At 40.8% G+C, this 27,358-nt stretch overlaps 1 protein-coding gene and 1 long non-coding RNA gene across 3 annotated transcripts in view; one reads left to right on the forward strand and one right to left on the reverse strand.

Annotated features, from left to right (window-relative positions):
• The window catches only part of SCAMP1 (secretory carrier membrane protein 1), a 30,980-nt gene extending 10,349 nt beyond the window's left edge, over nucleotides 1-20,631 (reverse strand). Inside the window, exons 1-6 of one of the 2 annotated variants that reach the window (XM_033164575.1) lie at nucleotides 20,475-20,626; nucleotides 11,531-11,740; nucleotides 10,832-10,909; nucleotides 5,402-5,500; nucleotides 5,193-5,304; nucleotides 4,069-4,197 (exon numbers count right to left, since the gene is read on the reverse strand). In XM_033164575.1, the coding sequence (XP_033020466.1) occupies nucleotides 4,069-4,197; nucleotides 5,193-5,304; nucleotides 5,402-5,500; nucleotides 10,832-10,909; nucleotides 11,531-11,563 (451 nt within the window). In that variant the 5' untranslated portion in view covers nucleotides 11,564-11,740; nucleotides 20,475-20,626. Of the gene's footprint in view, nucleotides 1-4,068; nucleotides 4,198-5,192; nucleotides 5,305-5,401; nucleotides 5,501-10,831; nucleotides 10,910-11,530; nucleotides 11,741-20,474 lie in introns of both variants that reach the window. The other variant, XM_033164574.1, reaches the window with a different exon arrangement.
• A 239-nt stretch (nucleotides 20,632-20,870) lies between these two features.
• LOC117055181 lies at nucleotides 20,871-26,471 on the forward strand. Its single transcript, XR_004427583.1, has 3 exons — nucleotides 20,871-20,965; nucleotides 23,122-23,193; nucleotides 26,366-26,471. It is a non-coding gene; the product is annotated as an uncharacterized LOC117055181 (long non-coding RNA).
• The last annotated feature ends 887 nt before the right edge of the window (nucleotides 26,472-27,358 follow it).

Genomic DNA, 27,358 nt, shown 5'->3' on the forward strand with positions numbered 1-27,358 from the left:
ATTAAATAACCTCTTTTTTTTTAACACCCTGAAGAAATTATTTCCCTTAAAACTGATTGTTGGACACCTTACAGCAGGGGTAGGCAACCTAAGGCCCGTGGGCTAGATGCAGCCCAATCGCCTTTTCAATCTGGCCTGCCGACGGTCCAGGAATCAGCATGTTTTTACATTTCAATGTGTCCTATTATTTAAAATGCATTTGTGGTTATTTGTGGGGCATAGGAATTCGTTCATTTTTTTCTTCAAAATATAGTCCGGCCCACCAAATGGTCTGAGGGACGGTGGACCGGCCCACAGCTGAAACAGGTTGCTGACCCCTGCCTTACAGCATGGGTAGGCAACCTAAGGCCTGGGGGCTGAATCCGGCCCAATTGCCTTCTAAATCAGGCCTGCGGACTATCCGGGAATCAGCATGTTTTTACATGTGTAGAATGTAACCTTTTATTTAAAATGCATCTCTGGGTTATTTGTGGGGCCTGCCTGTGTTTTTACATGAGTAGAATATGTCCTTTTATTTAAAATGCATCTCTGGGTTAATTGTGGGGCATAGGAATTCGTTCATTTCCCCCCCAAAAATATAGTCCAGCCCCCCACAAGGTCTGAGGGAAGGTGGACCGGCCCACAGCTGAAAAAGGTTGCTGACCCCTGCCTTACAGCATGGGTAGGCAACCTAAGGCCTGGGGGCTGCATCTGGCCCAATTGCCTTCTAAATCCGGCCCGCGGACTGTCCGGGAATCAGCATGTTTTTACATGAGTAGAATGTAACCTTTTACTTAAAATGCATCTCTGGGTTACTTGTTTGCTGACCCCTGCCTTACAGGAACCCATCCCAAATGTAGTCTACAGAATGTGCAGATGAGTTATTGTTTTCTTGGAGAAGGGCTGTAGCTCAGTGGCACAGCATCTACTTTACATGCAGAAGGCTCCAGAATCAAGCTGCGCCATCTCCAGGTATAGCAGGGAGAGATTGCTATCTAGATCCCTGGAGACTCACTGCCAATCAGTGTAGACAATACTGAGTTAGATAGATCAAGGGTCCAACTTGGCATGACGCAGCTTTCTATATTCCTAGGCTGCACCCCAAGTGATTCATGGGGTAACCTTGATGGGGGGAAGGCAGCTGCTGTAAAAGGGGAGATGAAAAGCTCTCACGTGCAACCTGAATACTGTGTGAAGTGCATTGGACCTGAGCCAATGATTTAAAGCCTGCTTCTATAAAAGATCAAAACTAGGGGTAAAAAATCTGACTTGATCCTGGATATGAAATAATAGGCAAGCGTAATACATGTTACTGTGGTTGCCAACTGATCAACATGGCCAATTACTTTCCATCTCATGGAGAAACACTGTTTTTATCAGTATCTGTGAGTCCCAGATATGACTTTAAGGATGGCAGGTACTATTTCCCCTTACTACCACATTCGCTTCACCAGCTTTTAGTATATTATGGTTTTCTGTAGACTGGATTCAAATTCTTGTTCCCATAATAATGGTCAACACTGTTTCTTTCCTCCCTTACGTTTTTCCTTTAACCACCCACGATCAGCCCTTGCATCTTGAAGGTTTTGTGCACTTAGCCCTCAAGAAAGTGCTCTTAGTGTCCTTGAATGTGTACAAAAAGCCAAACAGAAACCTTTCACTTCAGTGTTATTTCAGTGTCTTAAGTGGATGCGAATTAAGTGCAATTGGAGTGCTGCCTATAACACCATTGGTTTTTGGCTATGATCCTAGGCAGTATAAATGCCTATCTGACTGCAAACCAATATGTAATTATTAGGATATTTAAATCTATCATTTAGATACAGTATTTTGCTTGATCCACCTTCATTTTTAAAAATGAATCCACCGAAGTTTTCTGCGTTCTTTAAACCTAATGTAATTCCCCCACCCAAATCAGATTAGTTGCATTGAGGTAATAGAGTGAAGCGAATGCCACAGGACACCATCTTTCCCTGGCCTGGTAATTTTTAAAAATCTATTGCCAGATTTTCAAGCAAATGTAACAAAGACTCACCACAGCATTTCTTGTTTAAATAGCTGACACTTCTACAATAATTACTGGGTACACAGATTTTTGCAGATACTATTTAATTATCTAAGAGTCAGACCGGTAAGTACATACAGGAACACTACAGTATCCTATAATTAGTTATAGTGAAACACTGCTCAACTCATTTGCAAGTTCTTATAAATTAGAAGAGTTACACATAAAAGATGGTAAGCAAGTACCATGTACACTTATCCCAACTACACTCTTGGTGCACAAGTTGGGAAAGCAAAATTGTCAGTGTTACTTAGTGTCACCTCAAGGTGTTGGAGGCTTTCAGTTCTAAACATATTTACTAGCAGCAAATTTCACCATTTCCAGTGACATTTCAAATGGCTGTTTAGGCTCACTGTGTAACAGTCTAACCCTAGGGACTGCTGTACAAACCAAACAAAATTGGATTTAACTGTTCCCACACAAATATCATGCTTCCACTACCAACCTAATGATGCAGTGTTGGCGATTGCTGCTTGCAATTGCACTGTACTGCCTTGCCACACAAAGCCACCATGGAAAATGTTAACAAAGGAGCCAATAGGCACCTGAGGTGAGAATTTAATCAGGGTGGCTTGGTAGTAAGCAGGCAGGCTGAAGGCTTATTAAGTGGACCCAAAGGTGATCAGGTTACTAGGGTCACGTTTTTTTAAAAAGTGTTAACTTTTTAGAGAAACTCTTAAAACAACATATTCCACCAAATTGGAAGTAAGAAAAACAGCCAACAGGGAATTCATCCATCCTGCCTATCACCCAGTCCCTTCTACTCAGGATGTTGCCATACCACTGAAGTTTGAAGGAGAGAGGTAATGGAACAAGCCATATCCTTTTGTCTTGTTAACCAAGCTCCAACTGACATATAAAAACTTTCCGGTATGGATAACTGTAAATTATTGGTTGATCATCTTCTAAAAGTTAAGAGTGCCAACACAGAAGTGTACAGTACTTGTAAGAGAAGTTATTCTGGAATTGGGAAAGGAAGTCTGAATCAGGAGTGCATGGAGTGGCGTATATCTGTGCATTAGGTACAACATACCAAAATGAGGAAAATGTGATTTGAGATATGTCAGGGAACTGTCCCCAGCTCAGCGCAGGGTGGTGGAAGGGCTCTCGGGATGTTACAGAGAGCCCCAGGCCCACCTGACCAGCAGCACATCCTCTTCCAGCGGAGGAAACAGCGAGGTCTCCAGTGGGGAGGGGCAGCCAGCTCCGGGTCTAGAGAGCTGAGGCTCTGGGGATGCTGGAGAGACCCTGCACTCCCTTCACTCAGCAGGCGAGGAGGGCGATGTGCCACTTCCGGAGCCCCAAGTGCGCAGAGGGGTGAAACGCAAGGAGGGGAGGAGGAGATTTGGGATACCGAAACTCTTATGTTGGGGTCACAGCCGGAAGGGGCCACTCCCGGATTCTGCGAGTGATTGATACAGACATGAACTTGTAGCTCTGCACTGTAAATAGCATGCACAATAAAGCCCTTAAAAGATGGTTTGGAATCTTGCCTGGTTACTCACGAGCAACCACCCCACGGACCTTGCAAGATATATCCACTTCATATGGATGCCAGCCATATTTTGCAGCTTACTAAACACAACTGTGTCAGGCTATGCAGGATGTTAAACTTCCAAAGAAAACTGCCGAAAACTTGGGTCTCTATAGTAAGTCATTGGTGCCCTTTTTATTACAGTAATATTTTCAAGGAGAGAAACAGCTCCGAAGTGATTCTGCCAAACATTTATGACAGGGGTAGGAATCCTGTGGCACTCCGAGTGTTGTTGGGCAATTCCCATCCTCCCTGACCACTGGCTATGCTTTCTGAGACTTACAGGGGTTTCAGCAACAACATCTGGAGGGCCACAAGTCCACTTGGTAGTAATGATGTAAACAGAATGTAAATTTAGTATTGAAATTATATAGCTCAATCTCATACTTGCTTAGCTGGAAGCAAGCCCCAATGATCTGAATGAAACTAGTTCTCAATAAGACATGCACAGGATTGTGTTGTATACACATATTCTATAAATCTTACTCACACATCCACAAGTAGTACATAATCTTTACTGTCTTCTGGAATTCTACAGGAATGTCTACAGAGAAATCCTGGTAAAAACAGGGTCCCACTGGGAAATTTCCAGGTAGTGGAGGCCAATTGTTCTTTCTTCCTGGAAGAGCAAAAGGTAAATATTTTGCTGAATATTAAGGGTCACTTCAAACAATTTTTAAAATAACAGTTGAAGAAAGAGCTGTGGATGTTCTATATCACACCACACACACACACACACACACACACACACACTTTCCTACAGAGAAACACACACACACACACACACACACACTTTCCTACAGCCTCGAAATGCTACCAGTTAGGATCTCAATCCTGAATCCAAGCAGTAGTAATAGCTTCATTCACTTCCACTTGACACTGCTAACAAGGAATTAAACACAGACTTTAAAATAGTGAAAACAAAATTTAGTGCCGACACATCCTATTTCATCAGCACTATTATAGAACATGTGAAAACAAAGTCCAGCTGCTTACTGACTATACAAAAAATAAGGCTTCACATGTAAGAACCTGAATTTTACTTAAAAAATAAAAACCCCATCTCTCCATGAAGTGATGGATGCACTTTCAGATTAAATGGAATGCTTATTATACTGCAATCCTATACAAACTTTGCAGGGAGCAAGCGCCACTAAACACAAAGTGACATGTAGATATCTGAGTAATCATGCACAGAATCTGAGTTTCTCTAATTAGAGGTTGCTATTTCTCCTGCTAATCTTGTTTACAAGGAAAGTTATCATTTATTTTAAAGGGTTTTCTATGCAAGTAAATGCTGCACTGACTAGATTTTTAAGGTTATCATCTATCTCCTTCAGCAGACCAGCATTACACTTCAGCTTAATTTAACACAGATAATAGAGGACAGTAATTACCCAATAAAAACCAAACTCTGTATTTCCCGTTTAAATCTCCAAGCATACATAAAACTGCAGTAATTAAATTTTGTCATTTTTGTTTTAAGAGACAATTGGCAGGAATTTCAGAGCTCCAGAAACTGGATTTAAACTAACTCTAAGCACCGAATTAAATGGTTTCCATAGGCACAACATTTTGAGAGCTGCAGTCTGTTGAGGTAAGTTTAAGGCCTACCTCCCTGCTGGTTGAGACTCTGTATCTCTCTTTCCCTGCGATCTAGTTCAGCTGCTTTTCTTTCTAATTCTTCTTGACGCTTAAGGAGTTCAGCCTGGGCCAAGGCATGTTCCTGATGGGGGGGGGAAATTGAGATATAAGGAAGTAGCACCATAATAAATATATAAAAATCCCCATTTTGATGTTGTCACCAATAATATTAAATATACCTTTGCAATCTGTGTGTAAGCAGGTGGTTCCTCAGTTGGTTTCATTATAGCTGGCTGCGTACTGGGCACATTGGGAACTTTGACATTTCCTGGTGGTGGCTAGGAAAAGAAAAGAACAGAACAATTTTAGAGTGGGGATTGGATACTTTCAGAAAATATCTTAAATACTAATTACAGAGGCATTCATGATCTACAACAGCCCTTCTAATTAGTTGACTGGTCAACTCTCTACATTTCCTAAACTTTAGATATAAGTAGAAAAGTTACAACATACAAATGATATCTGTCCATATCACTATACATTGCCAGACCATTTATATGTATTTATTTTACTTTGATGTAAATCATTTGATATGATTATTATGGTACATATTGTGCTTCTATATATATTTATTTAAAACTGCTTTGAGGTCTTCAAATAATAAGTGGCTTATAAATGGAAATACTACTACTATACTACTATCAATAATAATAACAGACACCCTAAGTACCTCATCTACATTTAAAATAGCTACTGATATGCAAGATAAGTAAAATGTTATATTACTGTATAGTTAGAATAATAGAATCACAGATTTGTAGAGTTGGAAGGGACCACAAGGATCATCTAGTCCAAATCCCTGCTGTGATGGAATATTTTGCCCAATATGGGGCTCAAACCCACAACCCTGAGATTAAGATTCTCATGCTCTACTGACTGAGCTATCCCTCAGGGCATCAAGTTGCTTGCATTTGATGACCTGCAAGCAAATGCAGAAAATGTACTACTGCTGCCACATGAAATGTTAATATTTGTCTATATTTGCATTACAAATATGTTTACATGTTTCTACATGTGGAATTATTTTTTTTGAAACTTTTAATTGTCTTTTTTACACTTTTCTTGTGTTATTATTATAACTGTTTGATTTATTTTATAATTATATGTTTTATTGTTGTAACTCACACTGGGACTTTATACTGAAGGGCAAGCAAGCTATCTAATAAAATAAACAAGTTAAATAAATAGCCTGCAGCAAACAGAGGAACTGTACTCCATTTCAATATACTGTATTAAATAGTAATTTACAAATTTTATATATTCACAGCCAAAGAGCACTGTATGAGAAAAGTGACCCCAAATGCTAAATTGGTTGGAACAGCCCTTCTATGAGTGGAAGAGGTTTTCTGCCAATGGAGGGGCACCTTTGCTTTGGTTTCTAACACATTCTAAACAAGGTCTGAGGGACAGTAGACCGGCCCCCTACTGAAAAAGTTTGCTGACCCCCTGCTTTAAATGAAGTATATTATCAAGTACAGCAAAATGTTTTAGGCATTGAACATACAAGTTTAATACTGAACACAGACTAAAAGACAATGACTTAGACGCAAGAGATATTAGGTTTAGCCTGTTCTGTCGTATTTACTTAAAATAGCTTAGCATAGGAATTCCATGAACAATCAAGATCTTTTGGTTGCATTAATAAGCATGGTAAAGAGTTCAAAATTCTGCTTTTCGTTTACTGCACTCTTCCTCATACTTCTAAAGGGTTGTATTTAAACTCAGGCCACAGAAATAAACTTCCAACTACTAACCATTACAAAGCTGTTGAGAAAATGAAATATGTTTCTCTCAGAGTGCCACAATAATATATACCTTGGTGGTCAGTTATTACTTGTGTTGCAGCAGAACAGAGACCCTTCACAGGATCAAAAAGCACATGCTGTATTTTTCTGTGTATAAGACTAGGGTTCCCCCCCCCCAAAAAAAAGGTTTAAAATTGGGGCTTGTGTTATACACAGGTAGTGCTGAGGATGTGTTTTCTTAATTTGAATTCCCCAAAAATATTCTTATACATGGGGGCATCTTATAGATGGAAAAATATGGCAATATAAATTGAAACTGTCCCTGCCATATAATGTTTACATTGCACCAAGTTATTGGGATGGGAGGAGATCCACAGGACATTGAAATTAAATGTAGCCAGCTTTAAAAATGTTAGAAGCTTGCTGTTGCATACAATCTTCTTTTAAGAACAAGCATTTCCTCAATTTCTTCAACCAAACTAACCAACCTTATGGTTGTTACACAAGTAACCAAAATTTGGATAAATATGTAGGCTGCTTGAGGATGATATAGTGGTATAAAAATTAAGACAGCAATCACATAGTTAGGTCTAGAAAATGTTGTAAAATACTTTACATCGGGCAATCCAGAAGTTAGGAGACCTCTATTGCATCTTAGGTGTCTGGCAAAAGCCATTTCCAAAGTTCAGAGGTGAGCTCAGATCTATGGGAAACCAAACCACCACCACTCCCACAAAGAAGATGAAAGAGGAAGCAGGTTTGTGGGAACTCCCAAGGTTTGCAGAACTGCAATAATAATTAGGAAAACCTGTTTGGGGAAGAATCTCCAAAATCAGCCTGATGATGATTAAGCAAACTCAGTGGCCACAGAATCCTGACCAACTGTTGAGGGTTGAGATGGGGTGGAGTAGGCAGAAAATGTGCTGGGAAAGGAAATAAAATGGAGTATACTAGATGGAGCAGGCCTGGCTAGCATACTGAACAGAAGTTTTTATTCCAGGTCTCACCTGTCATTACAAGATTACCCCTAGTTCAGATTTTGAAGTTTATAATCAGTACTAGAGGTTACGATACAAAGTTTTGTTTCTGTCTTTCTTTTGTGTGCATTTGTTTTGCTTTCTCCTTTTTCTATTTTTATTTAGATTAGTTTGGCTTTTATTATACTGTAAGTTGAAAAGTCTGAATAAAAATATTATAGCAAAAAGAACTATCCAACACATAATTCTAAAAAAAGAGGCTTAAGCAACTTTAAGTAATGTTTCTGCATTTGTGCTGTAGGTAACGAATCTCATATTTCTGGCAGCTCTATCCTACTTAGAAGCAAGTTCCTCCAAGATCAATGCGATTTACTTCCAGGTACGTGCATACAGAATTGCAACTCGCCTGTTATTTTTACAGTGATGATTCTAACTGACAAACAATTGTGTCTACCTTGAAAGCACCAGCAACACATTTTCAACATGGGAAGCACAAAAATATAAGATCAGCAAGTCGGCTCATGTTCATTCCAACACGCACAGATAGACAGCCTACTCAATGTATGAAATTTTTGGTGGAGCCAGTGAGGACAAGGGCAGAGATCACAGTACATTCCCCCTCCACATAGTCTTGGGACAGGTGGAGAGGATCCTGAAGAGAGCTGGTCTAAATACAGAGTCATTTTTCCTTAAAGACATATGGAGCACTATGACACAGCTTGCAGAGAGATTATAAAACAGCTGCCCATTGAATAACTCCACTGGTAGCAATTATATTCTTCAGCTGGCAAGCTAGGCAATAGCAGGAGATTTCTTTTCAGGAACAAACCAGTGATTGGTAATGAGAGTACCACTGAGGTATAAACACTTAAGACTGATGCAGTTCTCATTTTCACACGCTTCTCAAAGTTGCATAGATAGGTTAAGAACCAAGGCACAGTGGTGTAGCAGCTAGCGTTGACTTAAGACTAGGGCAGGCATAGCCAAACTTTGCCCTCTAGCTGTTTTGGGACTACAGTTCCCATCATCCCTGACCACTGGTCCTGTTTTCGAACAGCTTAGTTCTTGAATGTTTTGGCTCCTGAATGCCACAAACCCAGAAGTGACTGTTCCGGTTTGCGAACTATTTTTGGAAGTCAAACATCCGACAGGGTTTCTGCGGCTTCCGATTGGCTGCAGGAGCTTCCTGCAGCCAAACAGAAGCCACGCTTTGGTTTTGGAAGTCAAATGGACTTCCGGAATGGATTCTGTTCGACTTCCAAGGTACGACTGTATAACAAAACTGAATACTCAACAACAGATTCCTCCAGGGCAGACTTAACCATATCTACTCAGAAGACTGCTATATTGAATTCAATGTGACTTACTCTCAGGTAAGAGGAGTTGGGATTAGCGCTTGGGTCAGTAAATAAGGGATTCATATTTGCTGGATTTCTTATTAGCAGCCAATGCAACAGATCCATTATAAGGCATGAGAAAAGAAATGCCTGACAACACTAATCTCTGTACCATTTTAAGAATTTATTATGTAGGTCTAAAGAGCTCTGCATTCCCTCCCAAGCTTCTCTGCTTCCACCTCTATGGTTTTCATGAATTAGTCTTCTGACCACAGCTCCAACAGTCCACCAAATGCTCTCCTGAAGTCCCCCCTCTTCAGTAAAGGACTTAAGTAAAAAGAAACATATCGGAAGTCCTGCTGCACAGTCCTGTGGCTCCCGGACTTGCACTTTTCTTTCATGTTGTCCCTTTCTTAGGGCAGGTTTACTTACACACACATGGAAGCTGACACTTTAAAAAAATCTGATCTCTGTCCCAGGACAGGACTGTAATAACATAATGAAAATTGTGAAAGGGAATGGAATCTTTTAATAGCAATGTTAAGATGCATCTTCTAGTCATTAGCTTTTTATGAATGCCTAGAAGATACCTCTTAACTCCATGAATGAAAAGTTACTTCTTCACAATCACTCAGCTGCCCACAGAACTGAACATTCTCTCATTTAATTTCCCTTTCCACTGACATAGGATTTGGTTTATCTCCAGTCCCTACTCCATTCCCACAAACACAGTTTCTCGACAGACTGTGCCAATAAATCACACAGGGGGGAGAAGTTCTTGCTTACATCTCACACCCACCTCTTAGAAACATCAGCTGAATATAAATGAAATGGGACATTCCCCAAAGAGCCAGCAGCCTACAGGGCATCAAGCAGCTACAAGTAAGTTATTTAGATAGAGTGAGTGATGAAAATATCTACAGCTGTTTCAGTCTCTTTGCCTTTACCTTTTCATGTGCTCTTAAAAGCAGTTTCTGTCTCATTTAATCTTTGGTGCACCTTTTACCGCCAGAATTCCCCCCTTATGTATTCAACAGAAAAATAAGATGTAATTTTTATACTTCCAGTTTAAGCTACATGTAATCCTCAGCCACATTATGTGCCAAGGTATGCAGAAGAACAAATCACTTTAAAAAGAAATGAGGGGCACCCTCCAACACACCACAGCACAATGGAGGGCAAAGCATGCACATTTTCACTCTCACATTCACACACCAACTACTCAGCAATTTCTAAAGATCAATCACCATGATCAATCACCACTGGAGTGCCAGCCATGTTAATTCTTCTCTTCTTTTGTCTCAGTGCACCAGTTTGGGCTTCAATCCCACCAGCCCTCAATCTCCTCAGTTCACTATGAGAGAAAATTGATACTTGAAGAATGCCATAATTTTTAAGAATGGCATCTTTACAGGTGCCTTCAACAGGCTACTATAAAAATGACTGGTCATAACACACACAAGCTTAATTTGTAAGTTTATAAAGAAACCGAAGTGTCACATAGATTTCCACATGAAAAATGTTTATTTGATATTAAGAAGGATGCTTACTGTTCTTGAATCTGAGAAAGGGTTATACTCATCTAATCCTGGAGGAACATTTCTCGTCACTTGTGTAACTGAAGGATCCTAAACAGAGAGAGAAGTAGGTTACAGAAAGCACTGTGCACTGCATGTGCTAATACCAACCCCAGCCCATCTACATTTAAGATATTAACCTTCTAACCCAAGTTTGTAGCTGTTGTCCAAAAATAAATTACTGCTTTCCTAGAGCTCACAACACAGCTATCTAAACTGAAATAGACTAATTAGAGAGATCCCCTCTGCATTCCTTTTATTTAGATGAAGTTGCAGACGTTCCAACATTCCATGTTTGAGCACAATCTTAAAACAAGCAGCATAAGACAAGCGAAAGGAAGAATTACTTCTGGTTCACTAGCTTTCTAATCACCCTGATTCCCTTTATGTTTGCTCTGTAGTTAAGTCCCACCAAATGCCAAGGAGTGTACACGGCACTGTTAGAATTATTAGGTTAGATTTCAGTACAATAATGACTGAGTGAGCAAATATCACAGTTGCATTTGACAAAATAAACTACCTATTAAGAGTTATACATCAATTCCTACAACAGTGAAATTTATGATACATTGCTTTAAAAAATAACAGTGCTAGAAGCTTGTAACAAATGTTAGTAATAAACAGAAAATAGTTATTTGTCCAATACGATAATATTTTCACTTTTAGACCTGCCTTTATTTGATGTAGAAATAGAAACTCATTCATGTTTTCATACTTCCTATTCTGTAGGTCACCTCATTTCACCCTGATCTTCTTACAAATCTAGATTAACATGATTTGTGAGATGCCCCATCTGTCACACAGCTGATTTATGAGGAATGCTGCTCCTCCTGAGCATATAAATGAGAGCTCAATTTTCAGCTGCACACTGTCACTGAGAAACTGAAATATAAAACACATATCCAATGAAGTTTTGGAAGCAACGAATAAGCATATTTTCTCCTGCCAAAGCACAATAGCCATCTTCTCCTGCCTGTCACAATAGCCATCATTACACTGTGCAAAATATGAAATGTAGGAGACAGCACAATGTTATCTTCATATAGGCATGAATCCGTCAAATTCTAAGAATGTATACAGATCAGAGTTTTTAGCACTCAACCACACACACACACACAGAAGCAGACCACATATACTGCAAAGCCATTTTTAGTGACACCCCATATAGTCCACTGCAGGCTAAAAAAAATAATGGGGTGAGATATGTGGACCTGGCTCAGAGGAAGAATACCCAAATGTGCATATCCACTGTGCAAACTCCTCCCTCCTTTTACCCCATAAGCTGAAGTTAAACTTAAACCACATTGGCTCCCATACATTTCTGAGCACAATTCAAAGTGTTTGTGCTAAACGGCCTCAGCCCTACCTGAAGGAATGTCTCCACCCCCATTGTTCAGCCCAGGCACTGAGATCCGGCTCCGAGGGCCTTCCGGTGGTTCCCACACTGCGAGAAGTGAAGCTCTAGGGAACCAGGCAGAAGGGCCTTCTCAATAGTGCCCACCCTGTGGAATGCCCTCCCATCAGATATTAAGGAGATGAGTGATTATATAACATTTAGGAAACATTTGCAGGCAGCACTGTATAGGCAAGCTTTTTAAGGTTTAATGTTTTACTATGTTTTTATATATGCTGGAAGCTGCCCAGTGGCTATATTACTACTACTACTACTACTACTACTACTTCCATTATGCCTAACCCAGGGCAGCCCAACTCTTCATAGCAAGTAGGCTGCAAGAGTACTGTGACACGGAACTTGCAGACCGCACACTGCCTTGTGGCCCAAGGGTGGGGGCATGAGGCCAAAATTTGAGCCCCCACCCCCCGCAGCCCTTGAACTGCCTTCCCAAAGCTGGCTAAGTGAGGCACCACGGCATTGGGAAGGAGGAGTGAGGCTCTGCCAGGGTCCTAGAGTAAGGTTACCAGATTCTTTTCAATGAATTCGGGGACACTTTTCAACTTCAATGGATTTTGTCAGGGGACTGATTTGTAAATCTGGGGACTGTCCCCGGGAAATGGGGACGTCTGGTAACCTTATTAGAGCCCTCCCATCTCCTTCTCAATGCTGGGAAAGAGCTAACTAGGCTTTGGGAAGGAGAGAGGATGACTCTGTTGTTGTTCAGTCATTCAGTCGTGTCCAACTCTTTGTGACCCCATGGACCAGAGCACGCCAGGCACGCCTATCTTTCACTGCCTCCTGCAGTTTGGCCAAACTCATGCTAGTTGCTTCAAGAACACTGTCCAACCATCTAGGTCCCTGCAATTACCCTCATGCCTCCTTTCCAAAGCCCAGCACCTCCCTTACCTGGTTTTGGAAAAATAGCACAAGGACTGGGAGTGGGGTGTCAAAAGGTGCTGAGGGCTGTCACAAAAGGTGTTGAGAGCCACATGCAGCTCTTGTACTGTAAGTTGGACCACCCTGGCCTAACCCAAGCCCATCAGCTGAAGCATGCTTGCCCACTACTTTCTGCTTTCAGTGTTCTCTGGCAGCTGCCAGTGTTCAAAACTCCCATTGTTCTAGGTGCATTTTGTGACAGGGAATTTCATTAGCGCGAGCAGTTTCTGAGCTATGGGCCCAGTACTGTGCCTAAGGTTTCAGATTAAAACTGCAGAGTGGAAGAAAATGAGGAGACCCTTGTCTGCCTCCCTACTTCCAGCTAATCTTTGAAGACTGGAGAAGAGACCCTCTGAAGAATATAAGGGGGGTGGGCAGGGGAAGGACTAGACCATGTAAAAAATGAACATAATATTTTAGCTGCAGTTCATTCATTTTCAGCTTTGTATTATCATTATAAAAAGCGCACCTAGACATTCTGTTGTTGCACCCATAACCTAGGTTTAAGGTGACATTTAGCTCCTAGCTTTCCTATTTCAGTTTCTAACACTGTGTGCAGCACACATACAACCCCACCAGTTTTGGCATTTAGAGGGAAGACACAGCCAATGTCATCTCTCCACAAAGAGATATGCATCTGTGACAGGGATGTATTGAATAAATTCAACCCCTTCCCCCACTGCCAATTCAGTCTTTATAAGTTTCTTCTATTAGCAATTTTTCATTCACCCAAGGGTTGCAGCAATTGCCAAATTAGCCAGCACAACTTCACCAAGGACACCCAGTGAGTTTCATTAACCTGAATTTCCTAACTTTCAGCGCAAAACATTTGCCACTACCCCACACTGCCTTCTTATGGCAGTGGTGTCTGCCAATTTGGGGGGGAAAACTGAAACATGCAACACATACTAGAATATTTTTAAACACTCTAGTATACCCATTGTTTGTGCAAGAAAATAACCTCTGGAAAAGTGACTAGGAGGAACTTATACTGTGCTAAATAAGAGATCTTTGAGCTTCAGTAATTAAATTATTGTGGCTTTCCCCTGCAAAGTGCTTTGCAAAGCCACCTTTGGGTGAAAGCAAGGAAGCTTTTAAACTCATCTAGTTTTGGTTGGCAGAAATACTTATAATACTGACTTAGGACTGCTTCACCATGCAAGGAAAAAAGAGGCACAACACAAGTGATACATGCTTCCCTTCCATGCTTCCTGGTATTGTGTATAACAGCTCCCTGTGAAATAACATGAACCAGCTGCACTCATGCATTCTCTACTACCGTACTTCTTCCTTATAGCGTGCAAAATGGCTCCTAGACACTTCCAATTGCATATTCTAAGGACTTCAAGAGCTACCCCAACAGGAAGGGTTTTGACATTGATTACAGTCACCATGAAAACATAGCAGTCTTCAGCGTTATTTTTAAGAGTACAAAAACAAAAAGAATTTCTTAAGCTGGTTTTGATGTTTTGGAATTCAGCCAGAACTCTGAAGATGCATTTCAACACTGAAGTGATCCATTTGTGAATTATTGTTCTCTTGAAATTAACACAAAGCCCAAAAACTACTACTTTCAAATAATCTGAAAAACATGTCCCATCCTCTCCTCCCACTTCCTTAAAAATCTGCCATAACGAATTTAAAGAACATAGAAGTGCATTCTCCAAAATAAAAAAATAAAAAATGGAAGCAAATCCCAGTGCAACTCTGAAGTAACAGAACTGTCTGCATATTGTAATACTAACCCAGATGTGTAGCAATCAAGATCTACAGCTGCTGGTACTTAAAAAGTTTTTAGTGCCAGTCAAGCACTAGGTGCTATTACACTGCAACAGACCATGTGGATTGCCAGCTCTTCAGTGCAGTCCCATCCCAGGAAGCTTCCTTTGGAAGCTTCAATTCTTTTTCACATTCCGTCTTGTAATTAACTTGACTTCTGCACTAACTTGCAATTCAATTAGTTTTATCTGCTAGAAATACGGAGCTTGCATTAAGCGTTTCATTCAAAGCCAAACGTGACATGGCAGGCTAGCTTAGAAAGTTGAACAGACATTATAGCTTACACTGGGGATTCTAATTTCCACTGTGCTTTATTCTTCCATGGCAAGTTAAATGGGGCAGCATTACCTGAAAGAAGACTGCATTAGTCCCCATTTTATGAAAAAAGAAACCGTGCATTTTTGCAAAATGCTCAGAGGTGCAGAGGGCATCCACCCAGATTAGTTCACCTGAGCTGTCAGTGAGGTAGCTGCTATTACACACCACACAAATACACCACACATCCTTCCACAGCTCTTACAAGATAAGGAAGAGCCAGGAAGGAGAATTGATATCCAGAATGTGTCATTTTCCCACAATGCAGTGCAATTAGCAGCAGTTCCTTTTCCCCCTTCTGACATCTCATCTAAAGTCTTCAAGATGGGGAAATGAAAGAACTGTAACCTGCAGTTATATATCCTTAGCATCACATTCTCCTTCCTTGTTTACCAGAGACAGTGCAAGAACAGTCTGCCAGCTAGCTTCGCTCCATTAGCCAAGGCAACTGCAGTGCAGCTGGCTGGACTATTTCTTGGCAAACCATAGGTTGTTGTTTCTTCTAGTTTCAAGGCAAACCAACTCATGGTTTACACTCCTGATTAAAAGGCCTGTCATAGCCTAAATTCAAGAAGGAAATCAAAGTCCTAAGGAGGAATTGCATGACTAGGAGCTAGATGCAGTTATTAATGCAATGCAAACAATTGTGTCCCTCGTGTTCTGTCTCTCCCTAGATGAAAATAAAAAAGGCAGGAATTAGCTCCATTGCATTTTACTTTCTGCCCATTTCACTCCAAGGTAAATCTAGTAAGTCAAGGCACATAATTTCAAATGGTTTTTGGTAACAAAGGAACTGAATGCACACAAATTGTCTTTCTTCTGGTCTCCTGCAGACAATTTATACTCTAGACAAATGGATATTTCCAAGCCCAAAATGTTCTTTAAAGATAATTTTCTTTTGAAGTCTAATTTATAATCTTAAAATGATGTATTTGGAAATGAAATGAATGAATTATTTTTATTGAATAGTGGTCATATAGGCATGGCAATTTCAACACAAAACAGAATAGGAGCATACAGGGGAATCAGATACCATTGTGCTTACCATTTACATATCTGAGTTAAACCATAATAAATGTACCGTAACCAAATAAGGTGGTCATATGCAAAATCAATAAAAATTATTGATTTAACTTCTCCCCTTTGGCTTGCTAAATCTACTTCTTGGGCTACAACAGTCCTTGTAATATATTTTTTTCTTCATTTTAAAGCTAAATTTAAGCATAATATCCAAAAATGCTAACAGATGTGAACTATGTTACAAATTAATTATAATTGTGTACCCAAGCTTTCAGCCCATTGTGTCAAGTAGCAAAGATTATTTTAATGGCTTAATACAGTTTGGTTCAGCCCCAGAAACTTAGATACTATAGCTGTTATAGATGCAGCCCCATAGCTACAGCTGTTAAAAACAGTTAATTGCTTGGAAGCATATTTGGGCATGTTCGTAAGGCAAAGAACTCTGCCATGAATCCAGCACAACAAATGCTGTGCTGTTTAGAATTTTAAGATCAACCCTGATTGGAAAAACAAGTTTGAGGTTAACACCTCTTAGGCATTATTAAAGCTTCATTTAGTATTCCCATACCTGTACTGTATAGGCACAATTGGTTTATCCTTTAATGAAGTAACACAGTATCTAGCAATGAGAGTTTTGCAGCACAGTCTAAACTACATCTACTCAGAAATAAGTCCTATTTAAGTCTGACTAAAGTGTCTGTTGAATTCAATAGGACTTAGGTTCACAGTAAGTTGGTTCAGGATTACATCCCTAACAACCATCATGGAGGATACACTATAGCTTCGGTATCACATAAACATTCAATTAAACTTGTAAACAGAATTGAAATATAAAGCTTGAACATTAAATAAGCATTTCCCCAAATCATTAAACCAAGATGATGCATACAGCAGGCAGGAAAGCTTCAATGAAAAAACCCCTTCATTTAAAATCTTCTTGCAATCAATTTTAAACACAGCTTTAGGCTGAATTAATGGAGACCAACTCTGGCTGGTAGAACTGTTGGTTCAGATGACTGAGGAGTTTACACCAGGCTTCCTCAAACTCAGCCCTCCAGATGTTTTTGGCCTACAACTCCTATGATCCCTAGCTAACAGGACCAGTGGTCAGGGATGATGGGAATTGTAGTCTCAAAACATCTGGAGGGCCAAGGTTGAGGAAGCCTGGTTTACATCTTATCTGAACAAAACCTAGTGCAGACAAGGTATAATGAATACTATATAAAGAAGTGGTTTATGTGTTTTGAACAACAGTTACATATATTTTATCAATGTACGGTACTTAATGAAGCTTGGAATTCCATCAAAAAGAAACAGCTTTTGACTTTATATATAAAACTCAAAAGATCTTGCTGAAACAAAAAGTTTCAATGGAAAAAGAAAACTCAGATTTTGTAGGGGTCATGTTAGCACTGTCCATCTTAACTTTCATTTTGTTGATGTTCAATGGCAGAAAATAGTTTATCTACATCGTACTTATAACTTATTAGAAAACAATCTTAACCAGTTTTTTTTTTTAAAAAAAATTGTTATCTTTGCCTAGGAAGAAAGAACACAACTTAGAGGTATGTTCCTTTCCGTGAATTATGCCTTCTTCCGCTGTAAGATCAGAAGGATGGGACAGAGATGGAACAGCAACTTCTAAATTTATTTATTTATAATATTTCTTACTTGCCCTTCACTGTAAGTTCTCAAGGTAGGTTACAATAATAGAATATACAATTACAAAAACAAATGAAACCATAAAACAAGTAAAACCACAAAAAATAGAAGAGGATATGATAAATTCAGCAAAAGAGATTGGTTCCAAAAACAATAAATTTTAAGTATTCAAGGTGTGTCTTCAGCATACAGTGATAACTGTATTATCAAGATGCTGGATGCACCTCTGTGGAGAAGGATACTGCAGTAAAATAACAAAGTTGCCACCAAGGGAATGCAAGCAAAAGGCACGTGCCCCTCAGAAGCTTGCTCAGTGGAAATTGCAGAAACACCATCACTACAACATATGCTAAAACATTCAACTACATGTGTAGTTGAATTTGAAACCTGCAGACAGAGGTCTCGTTTGACTTATTTAATATTGACAGCTTGACTATTGATAATGTAAGCAGTACACAACAAGAACTGGGGCTCTCTCTAGTAAACTGTACTATTATACAGTACCCATCTAGATACTTAGCAATTCCTTTGTTTTGCACATTCAAGGGGTTGGAGAACTTGGAGTAATGACCCTCAAGAGTTTCTTCCAATTCTACAGTTCTCTGAGTCTATGATTCTATTCATGAGTTGTTTATCTTGACTTTTATAAAGGAAGCCAAACCTTTTAATTTAAAATGAGAATTTAAAAGTTATCATGTAACTTAGGCTCATTACACAACCTGAGAATGAATTAAATCCCGTAATCACAGAACACATCACACCAGGGATTGCAACTCTGAAGCCCTCCAAATGTTGTAGCAGTCCTGAGCCCAACATTCAAATATAATGCGAGTTTTTGTCTAGCATCATCTGAAGAGCCAAGGATTAGCCACCCTTGCCTTACACTGATCCTGCAAGTCTCTACCATGGGCGGAGCCAGGAGGGCAGTTGCCCCCCCCCCCCAGATCAAGTAAAACAATAGAAATACTTAACTGACCAATCACGTTGGTTCTGCCCCTCCCAACAAAAATCCTGGCTACGCCCATGGTCTCTACTGCAGTCTTGCAAGTAAGTCCACAACAGGAAAGCCATCCAAACATGTGGGCTACTGGCCTATAAAAACTCAAACCATGATACAATTGTTAGGCTATCAAGATGTCATGATTTTTAAGATGATCTGCATCACAGACTTAACCTGACTTAATAGTTACTCCCTCTTCCCAGGCAACTCTAAGAACTGTAATTTAGAGGTTGTGAGTTCAAGGGAGAATTTTTACAAGCCTCACCAAATGTGGGGAAAGAACCATAACAATTGGACTTGTTTTTTTAAATATTAGATTAATTTAGGTTGGTGGAGAATCATGTTTTAGAACCAACATAATAGCAACCATACAATGAATTTATTTTGAAAGTGGACTTCACAGCTCTGTCTTATCTTCAAAATTCTACATAGGTTAACTCTACTAAGGTGTTATGTGCTATACTACAGCCGGACTAATTAAGCTTATGATTTTCTAAATAAGAAAGCATGCTTTCAAAGTTAGTAGGGAAAATATATTTTGAAGTTTCTGTTTCAAAAGCCTTTGGGGAGGGAATTCCACCAGATCCCATGAAAACTGATTGCTCACCACTTTTCTATAAACCCCATCCACAATTAAAGCCACGTGTACATCTACTTTACTTCAGATATTACATCAATAAGCTGAATACAGTCACTGCTCAAAAGAGATCTCAAGACACACTGAAACTAAGCACAGTAGATTTACTCCAGCCTTCTTCAATCCTAGTTCAAACCGAACCAGCTGGGTGTCAGACCTCACATCCTGACTTCAGACCTTTTTAGCAGCAAGGAATTGCAACGGCAGCTAAAAAACAAAATTTAAAGCAAAGCCTTCTCTACAGAATATTAACAGGTGGCGGCCAAAGGAGATTATTGCCTCTTGGGAGACCTTCAGTCCTAGCATCCCTTTAGGAACCTTTTGGCAGCTTTGAAAGCGACTAGGAATTATTTTCCATTACGGACCGTGTGTGGCCAGATAAGAGATCGGAGAGGAAGATGGTGTTACCGGCAGCATCTATTGGCCAGGTCTGGTGCCTGATGCAGAGCGCATCGCTGCCGTCCCTCTTGGGAAGGCAGAGCCACCACGGCTCCCGCCCACCTGGCCACCCCTCGCTCGGAAACGCACCCAGAGCGGGAGACCCGGGAGACCCTTTCCTCCCGCAGGGAAAACAAGGGACGCCAAGGACCCACTCACGCCTTCTCCACGAAACCCCGAGAGGAGGAGGAATCGCTCTCCCGTTCCCAGCACAAAAGAAGCGCCTCAGTCTCCCCGGCAAACGCGGCGGGTCCAGGGGTAGGGCACGACGGAGGCAGCGTCCGCGGGGAGGGGGGGTACCCTGCAGGTCAGTTCACGGGACTTGGAGGGGGATACCTCAGCCCACGGGCCTCCCCGCCACCGAACTCGCGTCAACGCGACACGCCCGGCTCCTCGGCCCGAAGCGTCGCAGCCACTTCCCCGCTGCTCTTACCTTGAAAGGGTTGTTCAGGTCCGGGTCCGCAAAAGGGTTGCTGTCGAAGTCCGACATGGCGCGGGGAGGGGAGGGGGGGTCTGTCGGGCGCTGCGATGCGCGGATGGCGGCGGCGGACAGCGACTCCGACCGAGCGCCCCACAGGCTGCTTCTGGTAGCTCCCCCCCCTCCCCCGCCGATGTCAGCGCAGGTAGATCCGGCACGAAGCGCCCGCCCCCCTCCTGAGCACGGAGCAAGCCGATAGGGCGCGAAGGCCTCCAAAATGGCCGCCCCGGAAGTGGCGTAGAAAGCTGCGCCAGCACCTGATTAAAATGGAAGGGTGAAAGGGAGATTGGTTGGCGGAAAGAGAAAGGGAGGTTCAAAAGAGGGCGGCGAAAGTGGGGGTGGCCGGCCTTCTCTTGCTTTCCGTCCCATCCTCTTTCCTTCGTGTATTTCTTCTATGGAAGAGTCGCTTATTCTTTTGAGTTAAGGGTTTTGTTCTCGCCTTACAGGTGGGAGAGAAAGGGGCGAACTTTTCATAGGGTCATGGAATTGTAGAGTTGGAGGGTCATCTAGTCCAATCCCCCGCGATCCAGGAATCTCAACTAAACATCCATGGAAGATGGCCACCCAACCTCTGCTTTAAAACTTCCAAGGAAGGAGAGTGCACCACTTTCCTAGGAAGTCCGTTCCACTATCGAACAGCTCTTACTGCCAGATAGTTATAAAAAAATTGTCCAGTAGCACCATAGCGACCAACTTAAGTATGTTCTGGGTATAAACTTTTGTGTATAAGCTTCTTTCTGAAGAAGTGTGCATGCACATGAAAGCTCATACCCAGAACATAACAATAATAAAAATATTCCTTCCAGTAGCACCTTAGAGACCAACCAAGTTTGTTCTTGGTATGAGCTTTCGTGTGCATGCACACTTCTTCAGAAGAATGCACACGAAAGCTGATATGAAGAACAAACTTAGTTGGTCTCTAAGGTGCTGCTGGAAGGGATTTATTTATTTATTTATTTTGACTGTGGAAGACCAACACGGCTACCTACCTGTACTCAGAACATAGTTGGTTTCTAAGGTGCTACTGGACATTTTATTTATTTATTTCGACTGTTATACCAACATGGCTACCTACCTGAATCTTGTCAGAAAGTTATTCCTGATGTTCTGAGGCAGATATTGTTCCTTTTTTCTATCTGTAACACATGAGGATTCCCTGAGTGCTGTTCAGAAACACTTCAGTGGTGAAACTGAATTGGAATAAGTGGTATTCAGCTAGGTTCCACTCAGGCTAACATAGTGCATGAGAAAACATCAAGTGTTTTAAAAGTAGATAGACAACAATTTTGCAGGATGACTGTTTCAAAAGAGTCTCCTTTATTTCAGGGATCACTTAGTTCAGTATGACTTCTGAGTAAAATGTGGATAGGATTGAGCTGCATATACCCCCCACAAAAAAATAAACCCTATTTGTAATTGTTTTTCAGATTATATTTTAAGAATAACTTTGCCCTTGGGAATACGCATGTGTGACCAATGTGAGTAGGGTAGTTGGAAGGAATAAATGGCATGCAGCTGGTGGTGGAGTGTGGTAAAATCAACTTGAGGTCAGGCCCAGATTAAAGCAACTGGAAGCTCTGGGTTAGGAGACCTTGGGAGGCTGGAATTTAAGAGCATCTGATCATGAGAAATGAAACATTGTTATCTTTATCTGCTCAATGAATGTAGAAAATGGCTGACATTTTAGCATTGATAAAAAGATTGTTTATTAAAGTATAGAATTAATTAATACATCCACACAGAACAGTCTTAGGGGAATCATAGCTGTGTTATAACATTGCACTATATACAAAGTCAGAACAGTTTCTTTTGAGCTCTTTTGGATGCAAACTTATCAATTATATCATTAAAATCAGTAAGTTACAGTTTGTCATTTTCTGTGCAGAGAATGCTTAGATCAGACAACCAATCTTGTGACGTTGTTGATGGTAGATCATTCTTTATCCCTTTTAGTCTAGAAAATGATCTTTTACTAGTACAGTTTGTAACCATTAAACATAGGAACAATCTGAAAATTGTTTCCACATTTGGAAAAGCTGTTCAAATTTTCTCCTGGGAAATTTGATACATATATTGGTGGCTGAATTTTCCCCCCCAAGGTGAGCTTGTTTGATGTACAGGAGAAAGTGTAAGAGTTCATTATCCATTGTCTACTCTTGCATCAACATCTCAATGCCATTGTAAATGTGTTCCTTGGTTGTTTGTAGGTCCACCAAAAATGAAAAATTGCCAGCTACACTGTTACTCTTCTGTCTGGGTTCAAGAGCATCAATGACAGGGATAAATGAATTTACCCTAAACTTGTCTCTTGGATAAAGTTTGTCTCGGGCTTTGGATGCTGTTCTATCATTCTCTCCCCAACCCCACCCCCCATAGTCTGCTTTCTTTTGACAGTTTTGTACTCTGGTAAAGTGAATTTTGCTTGCTGTTCAATTTCATCAAAATTAGCCCAAGTGTTTGATATGAACTGCAGTAGTGAGCAGCAAATATTTGCACATGTGCTTAATGAAATTTGTGAACTGTGGAGTGCCTTGCTAACTTTATGAAAGTGTGTCCAAAACTAAAGCATGAAAATGAATTCAAATTCTTCCATTTTCTGCAGATTTTCAGCCTGTCGTCTAGTATCTCCTTTTTCAGATTCATCACAGTAAATATGACTGAGGGCTTCAACAATGTAAGTACAGTATGCATAACTTTCACTAATGGCTGCAGTAGCTTTGGCGTGAGCCTACCTTCTTGTGTCTGATAAATGTTTAGGAACTTTTGATTCAAGAGGCAAGAATTTTTTAGCATTGCTTATATTTTTGCAGAAGAAAAAAGGCTCATTTATTACAGCAAAAAAAATTCACTACATCCAGGGACAAATCAGCTGTGGTTCATCCAACTCGATTTAGGGAATGTCCAGCGCAGTGGAATAAACTTTGCAGGCTTGTTCCTTTCCAGAATATTTTGTGGCATGCTGTTATATTTTCCAGTCGTATTAGCTGCATTGCCATATGATTTACTGAAATCATATGTTCAGTGAAGTAGTTCAGTATTGGCTCAACCATACATTCACTGGTGTGGTATTTCACTTCAAAAAACTCAGAAAGCATTCAGCTGGTAATCCATCACTAGGAGAAACATATCTAACCATGACAGTAAGTTGATCAACATGGGAAACATCAGGGTTTGAATCGACAGATAAACTAAGATAACATGCCTGTTTGATGTTGCTCAGTATTGCTTCTTGAACTGTATTAACTATCAACTGGATAACCTATTCACATATGGTTTTGTAGAAGAATGATAGCTGACCAGAGCCTTTACTTCCATATTGAACTATGTGAGCACACAGGAAATGATCAAATTTGGTAATTAATTCAAGCAATCTAAGAAAGTTACCATTGTCTGGTGAACAAAATGTTTCATCATTTCCACGAAATGCCAAGCCACGTTCTCCCAAAAGGGAAATCACTGCAATAACTCGCTGAAGTACGTGCAGCTCCAGTAATCCTGCTTTGATTTGTTCTTTTTTTATGTGAGTGTTTGAGCACACTTTCTTGTTAAGTATGTTAGCAGAGAGTTTGTATGATTTTTAGAGTTTCCATGGGTTTGAACAAGATAAGTGTGATGCCAATCATAAAATCCAGTAGAAGCTAAAGCTGTAGTTGAGGTAGTTTGGTTAGAGAAAGGTTTGTGCACAAAACAGTAGACACCTCCTTTTGTGGGATAATACACTAGCCATTCTTGAAGGTAAAGGTAAAGGTACCGCTGACCGTTAGGTCCAGTCGCGAATGACTCTGGGGTTGTGGCACTCATCTCACTCTATAGGCTGAGGGAACCGGTGTTTGTCTGCAGACAGCTTCCGGGTTATGTAGCCAGCATGACTAAGCCGCTTCTGGCGAACCAGAGCAGTGCATGGAAACAGCATTCACCTTCCCACCAGAGCGCTACCTATTTATCTACTTGCACTGCGTGCTTTCGAACTGCTAGGTTGGCAGGAGCTGGGACCGAGCAACGGGAGCTCACCCCGTCATGGGGATTTGAACCACCGACCTTCTGATTGGCAAGCCCTAGGCTCTGTGGTTTAGACCACAGCACCACCCGCGTCCCATATTCTTGAGGGTAGGTTTATCCATTTACTTTGGTGGAATAGAATAATTTATTGAACAGATCCAAATTTGGTTTTTAGATATTTTCTTCAAAGTGGTAAAAGGTCCACCCCAGTGCTGACATTCCAATGGACCTTTCTCAATCCAGAATGAGATTTCCTTGTTATTTAATGTGGACCATAAATAACAGTCATAGATTCATACACCACATGTTTAATATTACTAAGCAACTGGGCCTAAATAGTAAAATCTGCCTGTTTCATTTTTTTATTTTGCAACAGGCCAAGCTCCTCTAGATTATAAGGCCCTGTGCTGCAGCTAAAGGTAAAGGTAAAGGGACCCCTGACCATTAGGTCCAGTCGTGTCTGACTCTGGGGTTGCGGCGCTCATCTCGCGTTACTGGCCGAGGGAGCCGGCGTATAGCTTCCGGGTCATGTGACCAGCATGACAAAGCCGCTTCTGGCAAACCAGAGCAGCACATGGAAACACAGTTTACCTTCCCGCCGGAGCGGTACCTATTTATCTACTTGCACTTTTGACGTGCTTTCGAACTGCTAGGTGGGCAGGAGCTGGGACCGAGCAACGGGAGCTCACCCCATCGCGGGGATTTGAACTGCCGACCTTTTGATCAGCAAGCCCTAGGCTCTGTGGTTTAACCCACAGCGCCACCCGCGTCCCAAGCCCCTCTAGATTATAAGGCCTTGTGCTGCAGCTAGCTCAGCCCGTATGTAAATCAGGTCTTTGGGCCTCCATAGTGAGGTCTCCACCCAATGGGGGCTTTATGCATAAGCATCCAAGAGTTGTCCATGACGGCTCTGCCCCAAGTTCCCTTCTTGTTAGCTTGATTGCCTTTTGATTAGGTTGCAAGTTTTAATTGCAGCCTAATCAAAAAGCAATCAAGCTAAAAAGGTATTTAGGCAATTAATAATCTATCATTAAAGCTATGTGGGCCAATCCAATGCATTGAATTTTATTCAGAAGTAAGCCCTGTTAAGTTCAGTGAGGCTTGCTCCAACATAATTGTACCTAGGGTTTATTGCATCCTTAATTTCAGATCAAAATCTGCCCCTCCCCTTTAGTTAAATAGGCTTGAAAATGAAGAATGTGCCACTGTTCCTATCATGCAGGTCCATCTCCGTATAGTAAATGTAATAGAACAAAGATGGGTGCTCCTTTTTTCACTGTATCTAAAAATAACATATTTACAATAAGGTAAACCCACAATCCTTTTCCTAATGGCACTAGAAATTACAGGTAAATCAATCTGATGGTGCTTAGCAGAAATTGATGTCCATACTCACGTTAAATCTGCATCTGCTGTGATACTGATGAGATTACATGCTCATTTTTAGTCATATTTCTTCCTGGTATGTTGAGGTATTAGACAATATTCTGTATTCCATACAGTATTCCCAATTTGATCGGGGGGAAATAAAATACAATTTCTTTGTAACACCAAGAGCAGTTTTTGTTTATTATGCTTAAGTTGGCTTATTTAAAGGGAACATTTTTTTATAACGTACATAACCTAAGTCAATATTCACATTTTAGCCTTTGTGCAATATGCCCCAAACCCCATTTTTAGGGCAACTATCTTGTCATATTTGGTCTGGCTAAGTTGAGACAAAGATCTAGTCCCCATTTACCTCCATGTTCCAGCCCTTCATCCCATCGTCCCCTTACCATCCAAGTCTTGTTGCCTGACCTCATCTCCTGTCATGTGGCAACTGTTTACCTGCTTCTGTTTTACAGCTCCCAGGTATACAGACTTACCACAGACCCTGAACCAGGAGAGAAGCTGAAAAACACACACAGTAACTCCTGCTTAATGAAGGTGTTCTGCTAGATCACTGCCTCAAGCAACTACTTCTTTATCTATCTTTGTCAGGTTTTTATCTAAGTTCTAAGGCGGTACTTTATTGTGTGTGACAGTACTCAGGTATGCCAGTGAAGTGGAACCCATGTCACTGCCTTTTATGAGTGGACCACATTACATCTACACCCCAAACTGGAAATGGAGGGTCAGAAGAAAATAACATAGTTGTTAGGATTGCTCACCCCATTGAACCTGGTGAAATGTGTCATTTATGTGTGTCCTCATTTGCTCTCTTTTCCTGTTAGTAAAAGCTACTTAGGTATTTGTTTTTGCACATGAAATGCAGCAAACAAAGAACTGCATAAATATTATAAAATGTAGCTGATGAAATTAAACTCTTCCAGCCGTGTGCTTGTTTTGAACAGAAGCATAAGTTTTACTGCCTGACTCTACTACATTTTCCACTTCTTTTATTTGAATACAATAAAAGCTAGTAAGGAAAAATAAAATGCAGAAAATAGCTGTAAGAATGTTTCATGATGCGCCACATGACGCAAACTGAACTATTTAGTTTATCTGGTCTAGGAGAAGATTTCAGCTATTTTATATTGAGCAGATGATAGGGCCAATAAATAATAGGTTATATTAGGCAGATTGCAAGGCTATGAAGTGGCAAAATATGTGGAAGAGACAGATGACTTCCTTTCAAGTAAACATTCATAGAATGGTGTCATAGAATAGCGCTCTCTCTGCTGTGGATGTAATTTATCTTGATTTCAGCAGAACATTTGACAAAGTTCCCCATGATATTTTGATTAGCAAACTGGTTAAATGCAGGCTCGATTATAATACTGTCATGAGGATTCATAGCTGGTTGCAAAACTCCTCAAAGTCCTCATCAAGCTTGATGGAATGGAAAACTGTGATGA

Source organism: Lacerta agilis, chromosome 11, assembly GCF_009819535.1.
Source record: "Lacerta agilis isolate rLacAgi1 chromosome 11, rLacAgi1.pri, whole genome shotgun sequence".
NCBI classification, from domain to species: domain Eukaryota; kingdom Metazoa; phylum Chordata; class Lepidosauria; order Squamata; family Lacertidae; genus Lacerta; species Lacerta agilis.